Here is a 22,267-nt window from a genome sequence, read left to right as displayed (position 1 = left end):
CATGGTAGCCCCCCCCCCCTCAGGCCTAAAGAACCACATGGTAGCCCCCCCCCCTCAGGCCTAAAGAACCACATGGTAGCCCCCCCCCCCCCTCAGGCCTAAAGAACCACATGGTAGCCCCCCCCCCCCCCCTCAGGCCTAAAGCAACCACATGGTAGCCCCCCCCCCCCCTCAGGCCTAAAACACCACATGGTAGCCCCCCCCTCAGGCCTAAAGCACCACATGGTAGCCCCCCCCTCAGGCCTAAAGCACCACATGGTAGCCCCCCCCCCCTTCAGGCCTAAAACACCACATGGTAGCCCCCCCCCCCTCAGGCCTAAAACACCACATGGTAGCCCCCCCCCCCCTCAGGCCTAAAGAACCACATGGTAGCCCCCCCCTCAGGCCTAAAGAACCACATGGTAGCCCCCCCCCCCCTCAGGCCTAAAACACCACATGGTAGCCCCCCCCCCCCCCTCAGGCCTAAAACACCACATGGTAGCCCCCCCCCCCCCCTCAGGCCTAAAGCACCACATGGTAGCCCCCCTCAGGCCTAAAACACCACATGGTAGCCCCCCCCCCCCCTCAGGCCTAAAGCACCACATGGTAGCCCCCCTCAGGCCTAAAGCACCACATGGTAGCCCCCCTCAGGCCTAAAGCACCACATGGTAGCCCCCCTCAGGACTAAAGCACCACATGGTAGCCCCCCCCCCCCCCCCTCAGGCCTAAAGCACCACTTGGTAGCCCCCCTCAGGCCTAAAGAACCACATGGTAGCCCCCCCCTCAGGCCTAAAGAACCACATGGTAGCCCCCCTCAGGCCTAAAGCACCACATGGTAGCCCCCCTCAGGCCTAAAGCACCACATGGTAGCCCCCCCCCTCAGGCCTAAAGAACCACATGGTAGGCCCCCCCCTCAGGCCTAAAGAACCACATGGTAGCCCCCCCCCCTCAGGCCTAAAGAACCACATGGTAGCCCCCCTCAGGCCTAAAGAACCACATGGTAGCCCCCCCTCAGGCCTAAAGCACCACATGGTAGCCCCCCCCCCCTCAGGCCTAAAGAACCACATGGTAGCCCCCCCCCCCTCAGGCCTAAAGAAACACATGGTAGCCCCCCTCAGGCCTAAAGAACCACATGGTAGCCCCCCTCAGGCCTAAAGCACCACATGGTAGCCCCCCCCCTCAGGCCTAAAGCACCACATGGTAGCCCCCCCCCCCTCAGGCCTAAAGAACCACATGGTAGCCCCCCCCCCTCAGGCCTAAAGCACCACTTGGTAGCCCCCCCCCCCCCCCCTCAGGCCTAAAACACCACTTGGTAGCCCCCCCCCCCCCTCAGGCCTAAAGCACCACATGGTAGCCCCCCCCCCCTCAGGCCTAAAGCACCACATGGTAGCCCCCCCCCTCAGGCCTAAAGCACCACATGGTAGCCCCCCCTCAGGCCTAAAGAACCACATGGTAGCCCCCCCCCCTCAGGCCTAAAGAACCACATGGTAGCCCCCCCCTCAGGCCTAAAGAACCACATGGTAGCCCCCCCCCCCCCCCCTCAGGCCTAAATAACCACATGGTAGCCCCCCCCCCCCCTCAGGCCTAAAGCACCACATGGTAGCCCCCCCCAGGCCTAAAGAACCACATGGTAGCCCCCCTCAGGCCTAAAGCACCACATGGTAGCCCCCCCCCCCCTCAGGCCTAAATAACCACATGGTAGCCCCCCCCCCCCCTCAGGCCTAAAGCACCACATGGTAGCCCCCCCCCTCAGGCCTAAAGAACCACATGGTAGCCCCCCCCCCCCCCCCCTCAGGCCTAAATAACCACATGGTAGCCCCCCCCCCCCCCTCAGGCCTAAAGCACCACATGGTAGCCCCCCCCCCCCTCAGGCCTAAAGAACCACATGGTAGCCCCCCCCCCCCTCAGGCCTAAATCACCACATGGTAGCCCCCCCCCCCCTCAGGCCTAAAGCACCACATGGTAGCCCCCCCCCCCTCAGGCCTAAAGCACCACATGGTAGCCCCCCCCCCTCAGGCCTAAAGCACCACATGGTAGCCCCCCCCCCCCCTCAGGCCTAAAGCACCACATGGTAGCCCCCCCCCCTCAGGCCTAAAGCACCACATGGTAGCCCCCCCCCCCTCAGGCCTAAAGCACCACATGGTAGCCCCCCCCCCCTCAGGCCTAAAACACCACATGGTAGCCCCCCCCCCCCCTCAGGCCTAAAGCACCACATGGTAGCCCCCCCCCCCTCAGGCCTAAAGCACCACATGGTAGCCCCCCTCAGGCCTAAAGCACCACATGGTAGCCCCCCTCAGGCCTAAAGCACCACATGGTAGCCCCCCTCAGGCCTAAAGCACCACATGGTAGCCCCCCTCAGGCCTAAAGCACCACATGGTAGCCCCCCCCCCCCTCAGGCCTAAATAACCACATGGTAGCCCCCCCCCCTCAGGCCTAAAGCACCACATGGTAGCCCCCCCCCCCCCTCAGGCCTAAATAACCACATGGTAGCCCCCCCCCTCAGGCCTAAAGCACCACTTGGTAGCCCCCCCTCAGGCCTAAAGAACCACATGGTAGCCCCCCTCAGGCCTAAAGCACCACATGGTAGCCCCCCCCTCAGGCCTAAAGAGCCACATGGTAGCCCCCCTCAGGCCTAAAGAACCACATGGTAGCCCCCCTCAGGCCTAAAGCACCACATGGTAGCCCCCCCCCCTCAGGCCTAAAGAACCACATGGTAGCCCCCCTCAGGCCTAAAGAACCACATGGTAGCCCCCCTCAGGCCTAAAGAACCACATGGTAGCCCCCCTCAGGCCTAAAGCACCACATGGTAGCCCCCCCCCCTCAGGCCTAAAGAGCCACATGGTAGCCCCCCCCCCCCCTCAGGCCTAAAGAGCCACATGGTAGCCCCCCTCAGGCCTAAAGAACCACATGGTAGCCCCCCTCAGGCCTAAAGCACCACATGGTAGCCCCCCCCCCCTCAGGCCTAAATAACCACATGGTAGCCCCCCCCCCCTCAGGCCTAAAGAACCACATGGTAGCCCCCCCCTCAGGCCTAAAGAACCACATGGTAGCCCCCCTCAGGCCTAAAGAACCACATGGTAGCCCTCCTCAGGCCTAAAGCACCACATGGTAGCCCCCCCCCCCCCCCTCAGGCCTAAAGAACCACATGGTAGCCCCCCCCTCAGGCCTAAAGAACCACATGGTAGCCCCCCCCCCCTCAGGCCTAAAGCACCACATGGTAGCCCCCCTCAGGCCTAAAGAACCACATGGTAGCCCCCCTCAGGCCTAAAGAACCACATGGTAGCCCCCCTCACGCCTAAAGCACCAAATGGATGAAGCGATTTGGACGTTATGAACCAAAGAGTACGAGGTTTACACAACATGGTGTCAGAAGTGGGATAACTTAATATACGGAGACGAGAGAAAGAAAAAACGAGAGGATAATGGAAGCAGTCGATCCAGCTCCCGCCGCGCCGGCCGCCAAGAAGAAGGCTCCCAGACTCAAGAAAGCAGGTCTCAGTGTCTGTGACCTGGTCGTCGAGGCAGTATCTGCTTCTAAAAAGAGGAGCGGGGTGTCACTCGCTGCCATAAAGAAGGCTCTTGCTGCCGGTGGCTACGACGTGGATAAAAACAAGACGCGTGTGAGGACTGCCGTCAAGTGTCTGGTGAAAAAGGGAACCTTGGTCCAAGTCATGGGTACCGGAGCCTCCGGCTCTTTCAGGATCAACAAGAAGGCTGAGGTTAAAGCAAGAAAACCAGCAAAGAAGCCAGCGGCCAAGAAGAAAGTAAAAGACGACGACAGGATGGGAGACGAAGCAGCCCATTTGCCGTCGCTGCCACAGCTGGCTCCGCCAGGCAGGTTTGATTTCAACAATAATATTAATGACTGGACAAAATGGATGAAGCGATTTGGACGTTATGGAATAGCGTCTGGATTGGATAGACAGTCAGAAGAATTTCAAGTGAATGCCTTCATGTATGCGGCGGGAGACGACGCTGAGGACATATTAAGTGTTTTGCCGCTCACAGAGGAACAGAAAAACAAATACAAGGATGTCACGGATGCTTTCAATGCACATTGTGTCAGTAAGAGGAACGTCATATTTGATAGAGCATGTTTCAACAGACGGAACCAAGAACCGGGTGAGAATGTTGAATCCTTTATCACTGCTGTACACACACTGGCTGAACATTGTCAATTTGGAACCCTAAGAGAAGACTTGATAAGGGACAGAATTGTAGTAGGCATAAGAGATGCCAAGCTATCAGAAAACCTGCAAATGGATGCAGATTTGACTCTGGAAAGGGCAATGACTAAGGTGAAGCAGAGTGCAGCAATAAAGGAACAACAGCCTGTCTTGAGAGGCACGGAACAGCAGGCAGCTGCACATGTAGAGTCCATACAAAAATATGAATGGCAGAAGGTACAACAGTACAGGACTCACACACAGTCTCCTGGATGTGGCAGATGTGGAAATGTCAGAAGACATATGTGGAGAGAATGCCCTGCCCGTGATGCTGTGTGTAGGTGTGTGTGTCATAAAATAGGACACTTTGCAAAGACATGCAGAACAGAGAAACGGGTCCATGACATCACACTGGCACACACAGGGGCTTCTCCAGATGTGCCTTCTCAAGATGAAGAGGAGGACTTTGCGTTCCTGAATGTAGTAAACCTAGAGGAACCTGAAGATGAATGGCTGGAACTGTTAGAGCTGAATGGACAGGAGGCCATATTCAAGCTGGATACAGGGGCCCAGGTCACAGCGGTGCCAAGTAGCATGCACTCAGTTGAAAAACATGGTCATCTACAGCCACCACAAAAAGTACTGTATGGACCAGGAAAATACAAGTTAAATACAAGAGGCTGCTTCAGTGGTGAACTAACCATTAGGAAGAGAACAACAGCACAATTAATCTATGTTGTAGAAGAGCTAACCAGGCCCCTCCTAGGCCTTCCTGCAATAGAGGCGCTTGGACTCATAAAGCGGCTGCACACAGTATCAGCCCAGCGAGGTGATGTCAAGGTTCAATACCCCAAAGTATTCTCAGGCTTAGGGAAGCTAAACGGGGCCTACAAAATTGGGCTAGAGCCCGATGCTGTCCCATACGGCCTGTCAAGTCCACGTCCCTTGCCCCTGCGAGAGACGGTGAGGGCGGAACTGTGTGGCACATGTTCACAACACAGGGCAGAACGCAGAGAGCCCTTAGTCCCCACACCAGTGCGAGAAAGGCCCTGGCAGAGGGTCGCTACAGACTTGTTCTTATGGGAGAAAAATACTTATATGGTGGTTGTGGATTTTTTCTCACATTACATGGAGGTTGCCCATCTTACGGTAGCTTCAGCTGAGACGGTTGTGGCTGCATTGAAGGACGTATTCAGCCGTAACGGGACCCCACAGACCCTGGTTTCGGACAATCGGGCCCAATACAGTGGGTTGCCCTTCCGGAACTTTGCTAGTGAGTATGGTTTCACCCATGTGACCAGCAGTCCACGGTATCCGCAGGCAAACGGAGAGGCTGAGCGGGCCGTGGCTACAGTGAAGAGACTGTGGAAAGGGGGAGGCGACAAGGCAAAGGCGCTGCTGGTATACCGCGCCTCGCCCCTGGAGAGCGGTTATTCCCCTGCAGAGCTCCTCATGGGGAGACAGATTCGCTCCAATATACCACAACTCTCAAGGTCTCTACTCCCTCGCGGGCCAAACCTCAGGGAGATGCAGGCAAAAGAGCGACGATGTCGCTACAATCTGCGTCAGAGAGCCCGTCCCTTACCTACGCTGCAGTGTGGCCAAAAGGTGTGGCTCTCCAAAGCGGACGGAGGAGGGTCTGTCGTACAGCATACAGACGGACGAAGGACAGTTGAGAAGGAATCGTGCTCACCTGTGCACTCGTCAACAACCGGCTCCACAGACAACAACACCTGAGGTACCTGAGCCGACTGTGGACCAAGGTAACTCCGACACACACACATGCCAGCCAGCTCAATGTGGCAGTGACATTAGGAATGACAGACATTCTGATAACACCATAGTGCCCTATGTGACTTTCTGTGGCAGGGTGTCACATCCTCCAGTTAGATTGGATATGTGAAAGACTGTTTGAAAAAAAAAAAAACAGTAAATGAAGTATTGTGATGATCGGAGAATGTGAATTGTTTCTGAAAAAAAAGAGAAAAAAAAAAGATGGGAGGAGAGAGGAAAGATGATGTGATTTGTAGGTGTTCATAAGTTCAGTAAGATTTATTGTTTGAAAATGTTATGCAAATATTGGATGCCTATTGTGGTGTAAGATGTATTATTATTATTATTATTATTATTATTATTATTATTATTATTATTATTATTATTATTATTATTATTATTATTATTATTATTATTATTATTATTATTATTATTATTATTATTATTATTATTATTATTATTATTATTTGTTATTAAGGGACGGGGAGATGTTTCTTACTAAAAGGGGAAGATGTCATGTAAGGTATTGGCTCGTGTTGCTACACGGACAGGTATATAGGTGGCACAGTACTTCCTGGTGGAAAAGCTAGTAAACAGTCAACTTGAACACACGCTCTCCGTCTCGTTATTATATGTGAACCAAAGAGTACGAGGTTTACACAACAACCAATAGCATCCCCCCCCTCAGGCCTAAAGAACCACATGGTAGCCCCCCCCTCAGGCCTAAAGAACCACATGGTAGCCCCCCCCCTCAGGCCTAAAGAGCCACATGGTAGCCCCCCCCTCAGGTCTAAAGCACCACATGGTAGCCCCCCTCAGGACTAAAGAGCCACATGGTAGCCCCCCTCAGGCCTAAAGCACCACATGGTAGCCCCCCTCAGGCCTAAAGAGCCACATGGTAGCCCCCCTTTAGCACCACATGGTAGCCCCCCCCCCCAGGCCTAAAGCACCACATGGTAGCCCCCCCCCCCCCCCCCCCCCCAGGCCTAAAGCACCACATGGTAGCCCCCCCCCCCTCAGGCCTAAAGCACCACATGGTAGCCCCCCCCCTCAGGCCTAAAGAGCCACATGGTAGCCCCCCCCCCTCAGGCCTAAAGCACCACATGGTAGCCCCCCCATCAGGCCTAAAGAACCACATGGTAGCCCCCCTCAGGCCTAAAGAACCACATGGTAGCCCCCCTCAGGCCTAAAGCACCACATGGTAGCCCCCCTCAGGCCTAAAGCACCACATGGTAGCCCCCCTCAGGCCTAAAGCACCACATGGTAGCCCCCCTCAGGCCTAAAGCACCACATGGTAGCCCCCCTCAGGCCTAAAGCGCCACATGGTAGCCCCCCTCAGGCCTAAAGCACCACATGGTAGCCCCCCTCAGGCCTAAAGCACCACATGGTAGCCCCCCTCAGGCCTAAAGCACCACATGGTAGCCCCCCTCAGGCCTAAAGCACCACATGGTAGCCCCCCTCAGGCCTAAAGTGCCACATGGTAGCCCCCCTCAGGCCCTTCAGCCTCTGGATTCTATAGATGTGGCATCAGATACTAAACACTTTTTTCACTCATATCTACTGGCAAAAAAATACATAACCTGTTAACCCTTTCACTACCACACCAGGGCTGTACGCTAAGCTTTTTCACTAGGGGCACACTTGCCCCTAAATGAGAAATTTAGGGGCAAAGAATATTTTTTAGGGGCACATTTTTAAATAACTATTTTACCATTATAGTAGGGCTGGGCGATATGGCCTCTAAATGATATCGCGATATTTTGACATTTCCTCTAAAGCACTTAAAAATGCTTGATTTAACCCTTTGATGCATACAGTCACGCCAATATGATGATTATAATAAGTCCCTGCAACATATGTTTGCATTATTAAACCATGAAGATGCTTTAAAAAATAATTTAATGAAAATGTACTAAGAGTAGTCTACTGACACACTAATAAAAAAAATTATTTACATCTAAGACAATTTATATAAAAACTCTTGGGTGCCTTTTACACAGTACTGTGTTTTCTATCCACTTTAGCCAAACACACACACACATATATATATATATATATATATATATATATATATATATATATATATATATATATATATATATATATATATATATATACACACACACTACTGTGAGAAAATAATAATCACAGACTTAATGATTTTAGAATATTTCAGATAATGAAATTAAATGTTTATATCATCAACTATCCAGTTAGTATTTATACTGTGTGTAACATTTGGCTACTTTAAATCATTGAATGTAGAGAGAGAGCGAGAGAGAGAGAGAGAGAGAGAGAGAGAGAGAGAGAGAGAGAGAGAGAGAGAGAGAGAGAGAGAGAGGGGGGGCGAGAACGAACAAGAGAGCCAGCCCCCCCCTTCGGGTTTTGTTCTAGGTTCGCGTTTTGATCGTCTAAGCTGCCGTAGGTGATGACGTCACACTCGAATGTAAACAGGAAGAGATGGAGATGGAGACACACGGAGATCGAAATTGAATGATATACAGAAATGAATAACCAATAAATATGAAGTTATGTTTAAACTTCTGTTGTCAAGCGTTGTCAATATAACCCACCCCCTTTCCTCACGAATGGAACTAGTCTTGTGGAGTCCGCTTTGACCGTTTTCCAGGGTTAGCAGAGATCGCTAGTTAGCTTAGCATAATCCTAATGGTTACCTTGGTTAGCAGCTACCGTTAGCTCATTGCTCGTGTCAATTAAATTGCATGTTATTAAAGGTCCGCGCTGGTCTGTCTAATGAAATTACAACCGCAACATTATATTGCACTGTACAGCCCTGGTTGTAGGCTAATGTTTTACTACAATTTGTATGGATTAATTTAGGAGTGAAATGCGAATGAAGGGTTGAAATCACCACTCGCAAGCTTGCCCCCAGATATTATTTTAAACTTGCACGGACCAAATTAGGGGGCAATTTGCGATCATATCATCGCACTGTACAGCCCTGCACACTACAAAATGGTTAACCCTTTCACTGCGACAATACAGAAGGTTAAGCCTTTCACTGCCACACGACAAAGGGCTAACCCTTTCACAACCACACTACAGAAGGTTAACCTTTCACTACCACACTACAGACGGTTCCGTATCATTTAGTATCTCTGAAGAAGCACATCGTTTGAAAAGCTAAAATGGCTGCAGTTTGATTGACACCCGGCTTGACCTACAATGTCCTTCCAATCTCGGGTTATAAGACAAAACAGGCAACGAGTGTCAGTTTTCGAAAAAGTCTTTCAAAAAAGACCAGACTTATGCATGTGGTTGAAGAATAGCTTTCAATTTACTTTGGGTTTGCTTTCGATGCAAGCGTTTTATGCCAAATTCGCAGGAATGTTAAGAGGTTAATTACAAATGAATATAAGCTGCAGTGCCACCCATGTTGTCTACCTTCTGAAAGGTCCATGTGGGGTGGTGTATGTAGGCCAGTCCAAACATCCATTCAATACAGAACATATGGCTGCTATTCACAATAAAAACATGGACTACATGAGACACTCTGTTCAAGCAAAACATTGCTCGAGTTTTGGGAATTTCTCCCTCCCAGAGAGGAGGATATTGTGAGTGAATTGCTGAGAAGATAGGCTTTTTGGATATACACTCTAAAGTTGAACCACGTGGCCTTAACACATTAACTGCCACGCTTATATCCATCAATGTATGATCTCTGCCACCACTCTAAGCCTATGGAGATGTTCACCTTCTTTGCAGGGCTATAACTTTTTAAATTGTATTGCTAAATTGACATTACTATGGCCCATTCAACATCAATTATCTATCGTTCAGGATGTAGGAACGTTATACTTTTTCATTCATAGATTCATACGAAAATACCGTCTAGAATATAAATATGTTTTTACCGTTTTCTGCAGTAATTCCTAGAACGCTAGTTATAGGCCTAAACGCATAATATAGATTATCGATTGCAGTTTATTCGTGATACACGCTATATTAAAAAATCCAACTGAATACGATCCTAAACGTTATGACTGATCATGCGCGGATGAACGGGGGGGGGGGGGGGCGTTTATAATTCCGTGATCGTCAGTAAATGCTTTATGTAGTATGGGTTGATTTATTGATCAGTTGGTTTGTAAACAAAGAAATGTACAATCACCTTGAAAATGACGTCAGCGTCCTCTTACCGTTCGCCGATGAGACTGGAGGAAAAAGATCCCACTTATTTGACGCGATCTACTCGATCCATTTCCGGTTTGTATGGCGGAATAAACGCCCAAATCATATCGATTATTGAGTTATGGCAGCGATCCATATACACGGATGTGTGTCTAGAGTCCCGCGACAATATGTGACTGCCGGACGGATTTCCCAGATCACGGAGATCTTCTGGGATCCATTTCCGGTTTGGTAACTCGCCCGATCATCCACCAGGCGGCGGTATTGAAGCGTTGCACTGTTGTGCAGGCTCCCACTGTATCAGACCAGGCTCCGTGAGGGAATTATGAATACCATGGCGAAAAAATGAAATATGATCTCAATAACGTTGTACGCCGTGGATTGGCAGAATTCGCATGACCTTGAAACACGTCGTACAACGTTATTGGCGCCCATTGAGTTAATGAAGAACTAAGCCTCTCCTGTTATCTGTAAACTATTTCCCAAGTGATTTATTTAAGTATATAATCTTGAGTGTTACATTTTGATTCTTGGTATTTAACTTTTCCAGTCCAAATACTGTTCTCTAGAGCAGGGGTTCCCAAAGTGGGGGTCGCGACCCCCAGGAGGGTCACGAGCCGCCGCGGGGGGGGGGGGGGGTTGCCAGATGATTTCCAAAAAAAAATATATGCAGTTAGGCCACTGAACTTAGAAGCAGGCCAGTGTTTCTAGTTGCAGCAGCGCAATAGTTAGATAACCTAGGTGGGGAACAACCAGGAGATCACTGCAACTCATACAAGTTGGAGAACTATCTCTCTCTCTCTCTCTCTCTCTCTCTCTTGCTCTCACACACACACAAAGTGAGCCGGATGTGATTGGTGGAGGCGGGACCCTTACAAAAAACTGTTGTTGCTAATCATTGACACATGCTAGCCTATAATAATCCCCCCCAGAAAAATCTACTTTGCATTTGATATATTGCAAATATATGCCATCACACACACTGGCACACACAGAATGCAGGAAATTAAGTCTTTGTAACAAGACATTTCCTGGTGGGGGATCCCCAGACCCCCTGCTTAAAAAGTGGCCTGACTGGGGCTATATTTTGCACTATATTTCCTGGCCTGAATGATTTCCCCAGTCCGGCCCTGGTTAAAAGCCTCCAATGCTTATTAGTGTGTGTGCGTTTGAACGTGTGCATGTTTCAACCATACATTTCCATTTATAATTTTTTTTATTATAAAAAATTCAATCTTAATTTTTTATTTTTTTATTTTTTTTACCTCCTATAATAGTGGGGGTCGCGGCTCTCTGACACCGTTATTTGGGGGTTGCGGCCTGAAAAGTTTGGGAACCCCTGCTCTAGAGAAGACGTGCGTGAATCATGTGTATTCCGGTATCTTCGTTGGGCACTTCCTGTAACATCATTTCCTGTATATAACAAATAGGAAGTACCTGGATGTCTATATGTGTGTGTGTGTGTGGTGTGTAAATCGACGTAGTACCTTTGATTCCATGCTGTCCTGAGCCTCCTGTGCCACCAAAAGCACCAGGCCTCCCCTTTTGACCCTGAGAAGAACGAATACAAACAAACAAAACAACATTGGGACTTAGACAGATCCAGAGTTTGAATTATGGCCACCAGAGATGTTATCTGGGAGATAAAATCCTTGTGTTGTGTTAATCACAGCACCATGAAATGATGTAGATGGGAAAAAAATTGCAATACAGGGACTTTGTAATAAGAATGGCTACCCTGGTAGATTCACTCTCCACACCAGTTATGGGGATCTCTGTAAATCAAATATCTTCTAAGAAATCTTATGAAATGGGGGTCCATGGCCTGTTTATGTATCGTGAAAAGCACTGCTTTTGTGTATTTGGTATGTTCTGGTTCATACAGTGGAGGGAGATAACTATATGTGTCTCTAGGGGTGGGGGAAAATCCATACAGCCATAGTATCGTGATATTTCGGTGGCAATATATTGTATCGTATCCTGGACACCAAGTATCAATATTCTTTTGGCAATAAAAATGATTGAAGTGAGATGAACAGACTGAAACATTATCTTATTTGATAAAACATGTATATATATTATTATTGCAGATGTTGCCAAAGGTTTATATTGAATGACATAATTTGCAGTTGAAAAAAGGTAATAAATCACAAAATATCGCTAAATCGCAATATTATTGTATCGTGACTTAACACTTTGCCGCCCGACCACGAGTTAATACGGGTTTCGAATCCATGCGTTGTGGACAGAGTCACGTATAAAGCTGTGGCAAGTTGTTATTGCTTTTATATCATTTATTTTTTTGATATTTAAAGTTTTTTATTTTTCTCAAACAAGACAATACATACATGACAAAACAAGACAAAAAATTATAATAATAATAATAACAATAACAACAAGGGGCGAGGGGGGGGGGGTTGCAGAGCGTTACAAAGGTTCAGTACACAAACTTATTCCAGATAGTGATCTAATAAAGTTCAGGGGACCTTGAAGGCCATCGGGCCTATCACTCTCTTGAAGAGACAGAGCAGCCTGTTCCATCGATAGCAAGTCCATGAAGTCCTTGCGCCAGTTCTCCATACTGAAGCAGTTCGGTTTGCGTTCTTTCCAGTTCATTAAAATAATCCGTTTGCATGCTAGAAAAGCCAGTGCTACAGTATTATTTACAATCTTTGCTTGAGCAGTGTCCATTTTTATATCATTTTAATAACCGGGTCAAGGTCGTGGAGCGGCACTGCATATATTCCCTAGTCTGTGAATTCGAGGATGTGCAATACCGGCCAGATCCTCTTAGGGGCGCCATCGCTCCACTGCAGTATGCCCTGTGGGCGAACGGATGACTTATTTTTTTTCCTTTCAATGGATATTTTTAGTACCCGGATTCTGAATCAGCATCTTGTACCGTGGATTATGTTTCGAATAGCAGATTTCACCATGGAATAAGGGGATTTATCATCAGCCAATGGACATATCAATCTACCAGATGCCGATCGATAACGGGGAAATGCTCAGGGGTATCTCACCAGCTCATGGTAAGATCTTTTTCACATAAATTACAGCCGGATCAGAGCTTGCTATGATACGCAACCAGCCGAGCAGCGTATGTGGCTAGTTACACGACCACTGTTATTGGTAATCAATAATAATAAACGACGTCCCCCGCCCCCCCCTTTGATGCATACATGCTTTGGGACAGTCCCGATGATATGCAGTTTGAGTTATTTCTTTAGAATATGTAAAACGGAAATGCCGTTGAATATAACGTTAGCAGCTATTAGCCCTATAACTAGCCTTCCAGAAAATATACGAGACAAAATCCGCTATAATGCTTATATTCACGGTGCTATAAAATGACAACCTATTTTATTTTTATATGAACTCAATTGACAATAAGAATGGACAGATAGCAATACTATAAAGTATAGATTTAGCTGTACAAAAAGACACCGGTCTGTTTACAAAAGCTGGTCCTCAACCAGGCGCGGAACTTTGTTCCTAGCGGTGGGGGGGACATATTAGGGGGCGTGGTCAGTGACGTCGCAGGGGGGGGGGGGTAGCCCCCTCGCGTGAACGCTCATACACTCTATCAGCCTACCCAGCATGTAATATGTTCTTTGTTAGAACTCAACTCGTTGTTATTATTGGCGCATAGTACACTCTATCAGATTTCTGTCATAAAACGATAACGTCCGGTCCTCTCACAATGCGCCCCAACTATGTGGGGGCCTTTAGAAGTATGGTGATAATATGGCATCATGTGGCCTCTGGTGCTTCCTGCCTCTACTGTCTCTCCTCACCGTGTATCCGAACATCCCTTCGAAGCCGCTGATTCCCCGAGTTCCCGTTGGTCCCGGGAATCCCTTTTGGCCCGGAAGTCCCTCTACGCCCGCAGTGCCGAGGAAACCCTTCTCGTCGCTGGGCTCCCCGGGGAGGCCGTGTTCCCCGCTGAAGCCCGGGAGGCCGGGGTAACCCTTCGGCCCTGAGCAGGAGGAGGAGCAGGATGAGGAGGAGCAGGAGGAGGAGGAGCAGCAGGGGGAGGAGGAGGAGGAGGAGCAGGAGGAGGAGCAGGGGGAGGAGGAGGAGCATAAGGAGGAGAAGGAGGAGCAGCAGGGGGAGGAGGAGGAGCAGCAGGGGGAGGAGGAGCAGGAGGAGGAGCAGGAGGAGGAGGAGGAGCAGCAGGGGGAGGAGGAGCAGGAGGAGCAGCAGGGGGAGGAGGAGGAGCAGGATGAGGAGGAGGAGCAGCAGGGGGAGGAGGAGCAGGCGGAGGAGCAGGAGGAGGAGCAGGAGGAGGAGGAGGAGCAGGAGGAGGAGGAGGAGGAGCAGGAGGAGGACATTCACCTTTAACATCCACTTTAAACACTTTAGCCCTTTCACTGACACACTACCAAAGGGTTAACCCTTTCACTGCGACAATACAGAATGTTAACCCTTTCACTGCCACACTACCAAAGGGTTAACCCTTTCACTGCGACAATACAGAATGTTAACCCTTTCACTGCCACACTACCAAAGGGTTAACCCTTTCACTGCGACAATACAGAATGTTAACCCTTTCACTGCCACACTACTAAAGGGTTAACCCTTTCACTACCACACTAACCGTCTGTAGTGTGGTAGTGAAAGGGTTAAACACTTTTAACACTACACCATACAGTATTTTATCTATTTATTACAAAACTATTTGCCCTACATCCAACCTCATTTTAGCATTGTTTGCATTTTTGTACCTCATTGTTTGCATTTTGTATTTTAGTTTGTATAATTGTATATTGTATATTTTGTATAGTGTTTGGACTTTATTCTTTTTACTTGGACGTACCTCTGGGTCCAGTGAAGCCTTGGTCCCCGTTGTTGCCGTGTTCACCCTTGGTTCCCTTCATTTCATTGATGACTTGGCGAGGGATGTGGGGTTTCTCCCCTGGCGCGCCTCTCAGACCGCGGTCACCTGGGAGACACATGGTGAGGGTCAATGTCTACAAGCGCAGCGGCCACATACACACCATACGGCTTGACAACTCAACCGTTGTGGCGCCACAAGTGCTGTTTTCAATGGAAGTAGTATTATCTCACCCTTTTCTCCATAGGCGCCCATGTTTCCTTTCAGGCCAGTGTCGCCCTTCAGCCCGGACGTTCCTGTGGTCCCGAGGAAGCCCTTCCCCCCGTGGCCCCCCATCCCCCCCACGAAACCTGACATGCCGTGAGTGCCTTTGCTCCCTGGGGGGTGAAGAGAGGCAGAGAAGAGCGTCAGAGGACGGGATAACTAACTCTGTAATAACTAGGGATGACCTCCATTAGTCGAATAATCGACTGCCAACCTCATAGTCGAATGCAAATTATTATATATTTTTTTTATAAATCATTCTTTCCAAAACCAAAGAGGCCTAGAAGTGCACATACCAGCGAGGCTAACTGTCTAAGAAAATGGGCACAGAGGCACTGAAAGAGGATTTCACACACTAGACATATCAAGATGTATCCATCAGTGGACCAATTGCATGCTTTCGCAGAGGACAAGAAGCCTTCGGTCGACTCCTTCAGACATTAAGCACCCCCACAGAGGACAAGAAGCCTTCGGTCGACTCCTTCACACATTAAGCACCCCCCCCACAGCCCAACTGGAATGATCCCCCCCAAAGAAAACATTGATTGGCCAAAATTAGCCGTCGGTAGTCGCCAAATTTCTGCCAATCAAAGTCGACTATGCAAATCCTTAGTTGGGTACGGGCCTAGTAATAACCCACAACCGCCTTCCATACAATACGATACGATACGATACGATACGATATTATTTTTCATGTAGTACTAAGTTGAGGTTGTATGAAAAGGAAAACCCAGCCGCAGCCGCAGCCGCTGCTTTTGAGAGGAACCCAGCAAAAACAAAAACGAATCTATAAAAACAAAACAAGACATGTTATATAGAATAGAACATAACACAATACAGACATAGTACAATACACAGAGAGGAGTGTAATTCTCTGTAGACAATCGTCAGTTATATGAAGAGAAGAGTTTCTGTTTGACATTTCTATTATTGAAGAGACGTCCTCGCTGTAGGACTGACCCTTGAGTCCCGAGACGCCTTGGTGCCCCGAGGGGCCCGCCAGTCCGGGGTCGCCCAGCAGACCTGTCTCTCCCGTCGGGCCGACGTCGCCGAAAGACCCCGGGGTCCCCTTTAGTCCCGCGGGGCCCGGAGGGCCAGGGTCCCCCTCGGACCCCCTCTCTCCCGTTAGGCCTGGAGGACAGAGGTGGGACGGAGGCACAAGACTTTAGTGGACCTCCGACATGGGTTGACTTGAGTCACAGAGTGCGTAGTGTATATATGTGTTATTGTATGTATGTCAGTCATTGTGTGTGTGTGTGTGTGTGTGTGTCTGTGTGTGTGCCGTCACTGTGTGTGTTTTTATATAATGTGCCAGTCATTGTGTGTGTGTGTGCATGTGTCAGTGTGTGTGTAATAAGATATTCCTTTATTGATCCCCTTGGGGAAATTCAGGCATCATAGCAGCATGGGGGAGGGGGAGGGGGGGGGGGGGGTACAGGTAGTAAAAAAGCAGTGTAAACAATATAACAAATCAGTACGTGTGTGCATGTATGTGTGTATGTGTGTGTGCGCGCGCGCGCGTGTGTGTGTATCTCACCTGGTTGTCCCGTGGTCCCAGCTGGTCCAGGTGAGCCAGCTGTTCCAGGACCTCCCGGGTAGCCGTAGGTCCCAGCCGTCCCTGGTCTCCCTAGCTCTCCTTGCAGGCCGGCGGGGCCACCCTCACCTTTCCCCCCAATCATGCCAGGCATGCCAGCCATCCCTGGTGGGGAGGGGGGGGGGGGGGGGGCAGAGAGGAGCACAAGGGTGAAGAGTTCAAACTCTCAAAGGAGAACAACAACATTACATACAATTAGGGATGTCCGATATTATCGGCCGGTATTGGCATTCAAATGTAATATCGGAAATTATCGGTATCGGTTTAAAAAAAATAAAATAATTTTTTTTTTTTTTTTTTTTTTACATTTATTTAACCTTTATTTAGCCAGGCAAGCAAGTAAGAACAAATTCTGATTTTATTTATTGTCAAAAGTATGCATAATGTTGTGTTAATTCCACAACAAGAGATATGTAATGTTAATTACCTGAAATTATTCAGTTTTTTGGGGGGGGAAACCCTGCATATATCGGTATCGGTTGATATCGGTTGATATCGGTATTGGAAATTAAGAGTTGGACAATATCGGTATATAGGTATCGGTAAAAAAGCCAATATCGAGCATCCCTAATAATAATATACTTGACCAATTATTTGACAAATGACATAATAGACCAAGATGGCCACAAGAAAAAGAAAATACAAGAAAATACAATAAAACGTAATATAACACAAGCTGTACGCAATGTATGTAAAAAAAAAAACAAGAGGAATTCAAATACAATTATATAGGCTATAGTGTGTTTTGTCTCAAGTGCCATGCTTTCTCAACTGCAATACAGTTGGTATTGTATACTAATTTGTGTTTCATTATACGTATGTGTACATGCTTACCAACTGTTGCACCTATAAAGAATAAAATAAAATGGAATATAAACTAAATAAAAATATAAGCACAATAGAATAGAATATAATTTATAAAATAAAATAGGCCAGGGCTGTTGTATATAGTTAGTACGTATATACACTCATTCGAGTAAATACAGGATGGAATATTTAACGGGGCTGTGCAATTGAGCAGTAATGTGCAAAAAGTATGAACAGTGAAGTATGAGCAAGTATGAGTAAGAGTTTTGGTTGTATACAAATATATAGTCCTGTGGGGTGTGTTAATGTAACACAGTGGGGGGTGTCAGTGAGGGTCCCGAGCCTTGTTGATGAGGCTCACTGCAGAGGGGTAGAAACTGTTCTTGTGGTGTGCGGTTTTGGCCCTGATGGACCGCAGCCTCCTGCCAGAGGGGAGTGTCTCAAACAGATTGTGACCGGGGTGGTAGGGGTCAGCCACAATCTTACCTGCACCTGGAGGCGTTGGCATTTCCAATTTGTAATATTGACAAGGTAAGCCTCACTCCGAATCTAAATCTAAACGCCCCTGTGCCTCAAATAGATCCGCTATCAGCTCTATCTTTAATCTTTCCAAATGTTCAGTTGCTATCGCTATCAGCTCTATCTTAAATTTGTCTAAATGTTCAGTTGCTATTGCATGCACTCATCTGTGTTTCACTACACACATGAGTGCATGCTTACCAACTGTCCGTCTGCAACACTACTATCACCGACATCTAAGAAGGGAGATCCCCCTTGAATGGCCCTTCTAAGGTTTCTCTCCTCCACACTGCCTGTGGTGCATTTTTTCCTATTGCTAGGTTAATAACGTGTGTTGTCGGGCCTTACAAATACATTTGATTTGATTTGATTTGATTTGTGTAGACACCGTGTTGTTTCGTGGCGTTGCCTCGTCGTGACTTCCTGCTGAGGGTGTGACATTTAAGGCAGTAACTTCATACAGCAAAGTGTACAATGTGACTTTGACAAAGCGTTGACAAACCTGGATATCCTGGCTCTCCTTGAGTTCCAGTGGGACCCTGATCTCCCTGCAGCCCAGGGCGGCCTCGGTTCCCAGAGGCTCCAGTCGATGCTCCGAAGATCTCCCCGTGTGGGCCCTTCTCACCCGCCTGCCCGCCCTGACCGGGCTGGCCGGGGGTGCCAGCGCTTCCTAGGACACCCTTATGGCCGTGCGTCCCCAAGTTGCCACGCGAGCCGACGAATCCTGCAGACAAGATCCACGCAGGTTGAGAATAACAGGATTAGGACTGTCCCCTCTTTTAATAACAGGAATAGGACTGTCCCCTCTTTTAATAACAGGAATAGGACTGTCCCCTCTTTTAATAACATGAATAGGACTGTCCCCTCTTTTAATAACATGAATAGGACTGTCCCCTCTTTTAATAACATGAATAGGACTGTCCCCTCTTTTAATAACATGAATAGGACTGTCCCCTCTTTTAATAACATGAATAGGACTGTCCCCTCTTTTAATAACAGGAATAGGACTGTCCCCTCTTTTAATAACACAAATAGGACTGTCTCCTCTTTAGGACTGTCTCCTCTTTAGGACTGTCTCCTCTTTTAATAACAGGAATAGGACTGTCACCTCTTTTAATAACATGAATAGGACTGTCTCCTCTTTTAATAACATGAATAGGACTGTCACCTCTTTAGGACTGTCACCTCTTTAGGACTGTCACCTCTTTAGGACTGTCTCCTCTTTAGGACTGTCACCTCTTTAGGACTGTCTCCTCTTTAGGACTGTCACCTCTTTAGGACTGTCTCCTCTTTAGGACTGTCACCTCTTTAGGACTGTCTCCTCTTTAGGACTGTCTCCTCTTTAGGACTGTCACCTCTTTTAATAACAGGAATAGGACTGTCTCCTCTTTAAATAACAGGAATAGGACTGTCACCTCTTTAGGACTGTCACCTCTTTAGGACTGTCTCCTCTTTTAATAACAGGAATAGGACTGTCACCTCTTTAGGACTGTCTCCTCTTTTAATAACAGGAATAGGACTGTCACCTCTTTAGGACTGTCACCTCTTTTAATAACAGGAATAGGACTGTCCCCTCTTTTAATAACATGAATAGGACTGTCCCCTCTTTTAATAACAGGAATAGGACTGTCACCTCTTTTAATAACAGGAATAGGACTGTCCCCTCTTTTAATAACATGAATAGGACTGTCACCTCTTTAGGACTGTCTCCTCTTTTAATAACAGGAATAGGACTGTCTCCTCTTTTAATAACAGGAATAGGACTGTCTCCTCTTTTAATAACATGAATAGGACTGTCTCCTCTTTTAATAACAGGAATAGGACTGTCTCCTCTTTTAATAACAGGAATAGGACTGTCTCCTCTTTTAATAACAGGAATAGGACTGTCTCCTCTTTTAATAACATGAATAGGACTGTCTCCTCTTTTAATAACATGAATAGGACTGTCACCTCTTTAGGACTGTCTCCTCTTTTAATAACAGGAATAGGACTGTCTCCTCTTTTAATAACAGGAATAGGACTGTCTCCTCTTTTAATAACATGAATAGGACTGTCTCCTCTCTTAATAACACAAATTGGACTGTCCCCTCTTTTAATAACATGGATAGGACTGTCTCCTCTTTTAATAACATGGATAGGACTGAAATGATGCAGTCAGTCAGTCAAAGTAATTTCATAGCTACATCTCTGTCATCAAAATACCTGGAATATTCACAAGAATGCAAATATGCAGGTCCTACTGACTGCATTATTTACAGAGGGACAATAATGTCCCTCTGTAATAACTAATTGTAATTTTACAGATTTGTTGATTACATAGACCTTTCGACTAGCAGACAAGGTCCTTTGCCTTCACAGTCGAGCGAGGGTGTCGTCACACCTACATTTGTTTGAGTGATTGTTTTAGTATGACAATGTTATTTGGCTATTTCGAACAAGCTGAGGGCGAAAAACTTGTGATCTCGATGAAGACATTTAGAGAAATATGGAAAATCCTAGCCCATCAGGGTGCGGTCGTTCGACTGGGGGTGTTCTCCTCTCCAAGAGGGAAACAAACCAAGGTGGTTTGATTAAACAGCTACCCAAAACACATCAGGTGCACCCCCCCTACCCTGTGACGCGCTGATCCAGCAACCTGACAGGAGGCCCGAAGGACAGGGGGTTTTAACCCCTGACCAATCAGAAAAAGGGGAGGAAGGTTTTACCAGTTCACCCCCTTATGACCCCTCACCCCTGATACGATGTAATGACAAAGTAGAGCCATGACACCAGTCATAGCATGCTACACATGAAGCGTTAACAGCTTCACATAGACTCATGTGTGAACCTGCCATCTGAATTTTACAAAGTAAGAAAAACACAGACCCAGAGAGGGCCCCTTTAAGAGCCCCGGTACCAGAGCTTACACATGTGACTTCTGTAGGCCAACACCTAACCCAAGAGTCAAGTCAAGTCAAGAGTTTTATTTGTCACGGCATACAAGTATACAATGAAATGCGGGTGGTCTTGCCCGCAACGATGTGCAATACAGTGGTACAACATATAATAGAATCCAATAAAAAACAACATTGTGCAATAAACAGGTAACAAGCAGGTAACATGGTGGGACATCTCGGTATCTGTACATAGTTATTTACATAGCATGTAGGACATGCTAGATCCTTTGGTAGTGCAATACACTGTTACTGTTGCTATGCTATTTTTAAAGTGACCTTTCCTTTTGGCCATAAGTGTGGGCGTGTGCGGCATGAGTGTGTGCCTGCTCATGTTAAAGTGGCTGCTAGTGTGCAAGCGTGCACAGCGTGCGTGTCTTGTGTGTGCTCATGTGTGCTTGTGTGTGGAAAGTTCAGTGCTCTGTGGCACTCAGTGTTCATTGTTCAGGGCTCTGATGGCCTGGGGGAAGAAGCTGAGCCGAAGCCTCTCTGTCCTAGTAGCTGGGGTTCGCAGGCATCTGCCTGACCTCAGCAGCTGGAACAGACTGTTATTGGGGTGGTGGGGTCTTTCATTATTCTGCAGGCTCTGGATTTGCACCTCTTGTTGTATAGAACCTGCAGGGGAGGTAGTGCAATACCCGTGGTACGCTCGGCTGAGCGCACCACTCTCTGTAGGGCCTTCTTGTCCTGTGCCGTGCTGTTTCCATACCAGGCAGTGATGTTTCCAGTCAAGATGCTCTCTACAGCTCCGGAGTAGAAGGACTGGAGTATCTTCCCCGATACTCTGAACTTCCTTAACTGTCTCAGGTGGTAGAGGCGCTGCTTCGCCTTTTTTACGACTGTGTCTATGTGTGTTGACCATGTCAGATCCTCTGAGATGTGGACCCCCAGGTACTTGAAGCTGCTCACCCTGTCCACGGTAGCCCCGTTTATCATCAGTGGTGTGTGTGTCTCCTGCTGTCCTCTCCTATAATCCACGATCAGCTCCTTGGTTTTACCAATGTTCAGGAGCAGGCTGTTGTCCTGGCACCAGCGTTCCAGTACCTCAACCTCCTCCCGGTAGGCCTTCTCGTTGTTGTCCGAGATCAGCCCCACCACCACTGTGTCGTCTGCAAACTTCACTATGGAGTTGGAGCTGAACTTGGCCACACAATCGTGTGTAGAGTGAGTACAGCAGGGGGCTCAGAACACAACCCTGGGGGGACCCGATGCTCAGGGTGATGGTGTTGGAGGTCTGACCTCC

At 48.0% G+C, this 22,267-nt stretch overlaps 1 protein-coding gene across 1 annotated transcript in view; it reads right to left on the bottom strand.

The window, feature by feature from the left end:
• The window catches only part of col4a2 (collagen, type IV, alpha 2), a gene marked incomplete at its 5' end in the record, with an annotated part of 201,665 nt that overhangs the window by 41,830 nt on the left and 137,568 nt on the right, over positions 1-22,267 (bottom strand). The window contains 7 exons of the mRNA XM_084314415.1: positions 11,558-11,621; positions 13,868-14,049; positions 14,890-15,015; positions 15,141-15,284; positions 16,132-16,302; positions 16,709-16,870; positions 18,594-18,815. Of these exons, the coding sequence (XP_084170541.1) occupies positions 11,558-11,621; positions 13,868-14,049; positions 14,890-15,015; positions 15,141-15,284; positions 16,132-16,302; positions 16,709-16,870; positions 18,594-18,815 (1,071 nt within the window). The remainder of the gene's footprint in view (positions 1-11,557; positions 11,622-13,867; positions 14,050-14,889; positions 15,016-15,140; positions 15,285-16,131; positions 16,303-16,708; positions 16,871-18,593; positions 18,816-22,267) is intronic.

Source organism: Notolepis coatsorum, assembly GCF_963971535.1.
Source record: "Notolepis coatsorum genome assembly, chromosome: 5".
Taxonomy (NCBI): domain Eukaryota; kingdom Metazoa; phylum Chordata; class Actinopteri; order Aulopiformes; family Paralepididae; genus Notolepis; species Notolepis coatsorum.
This window is presented reverse-complemented; position numbering and strand designations above follow the sequence as displayed.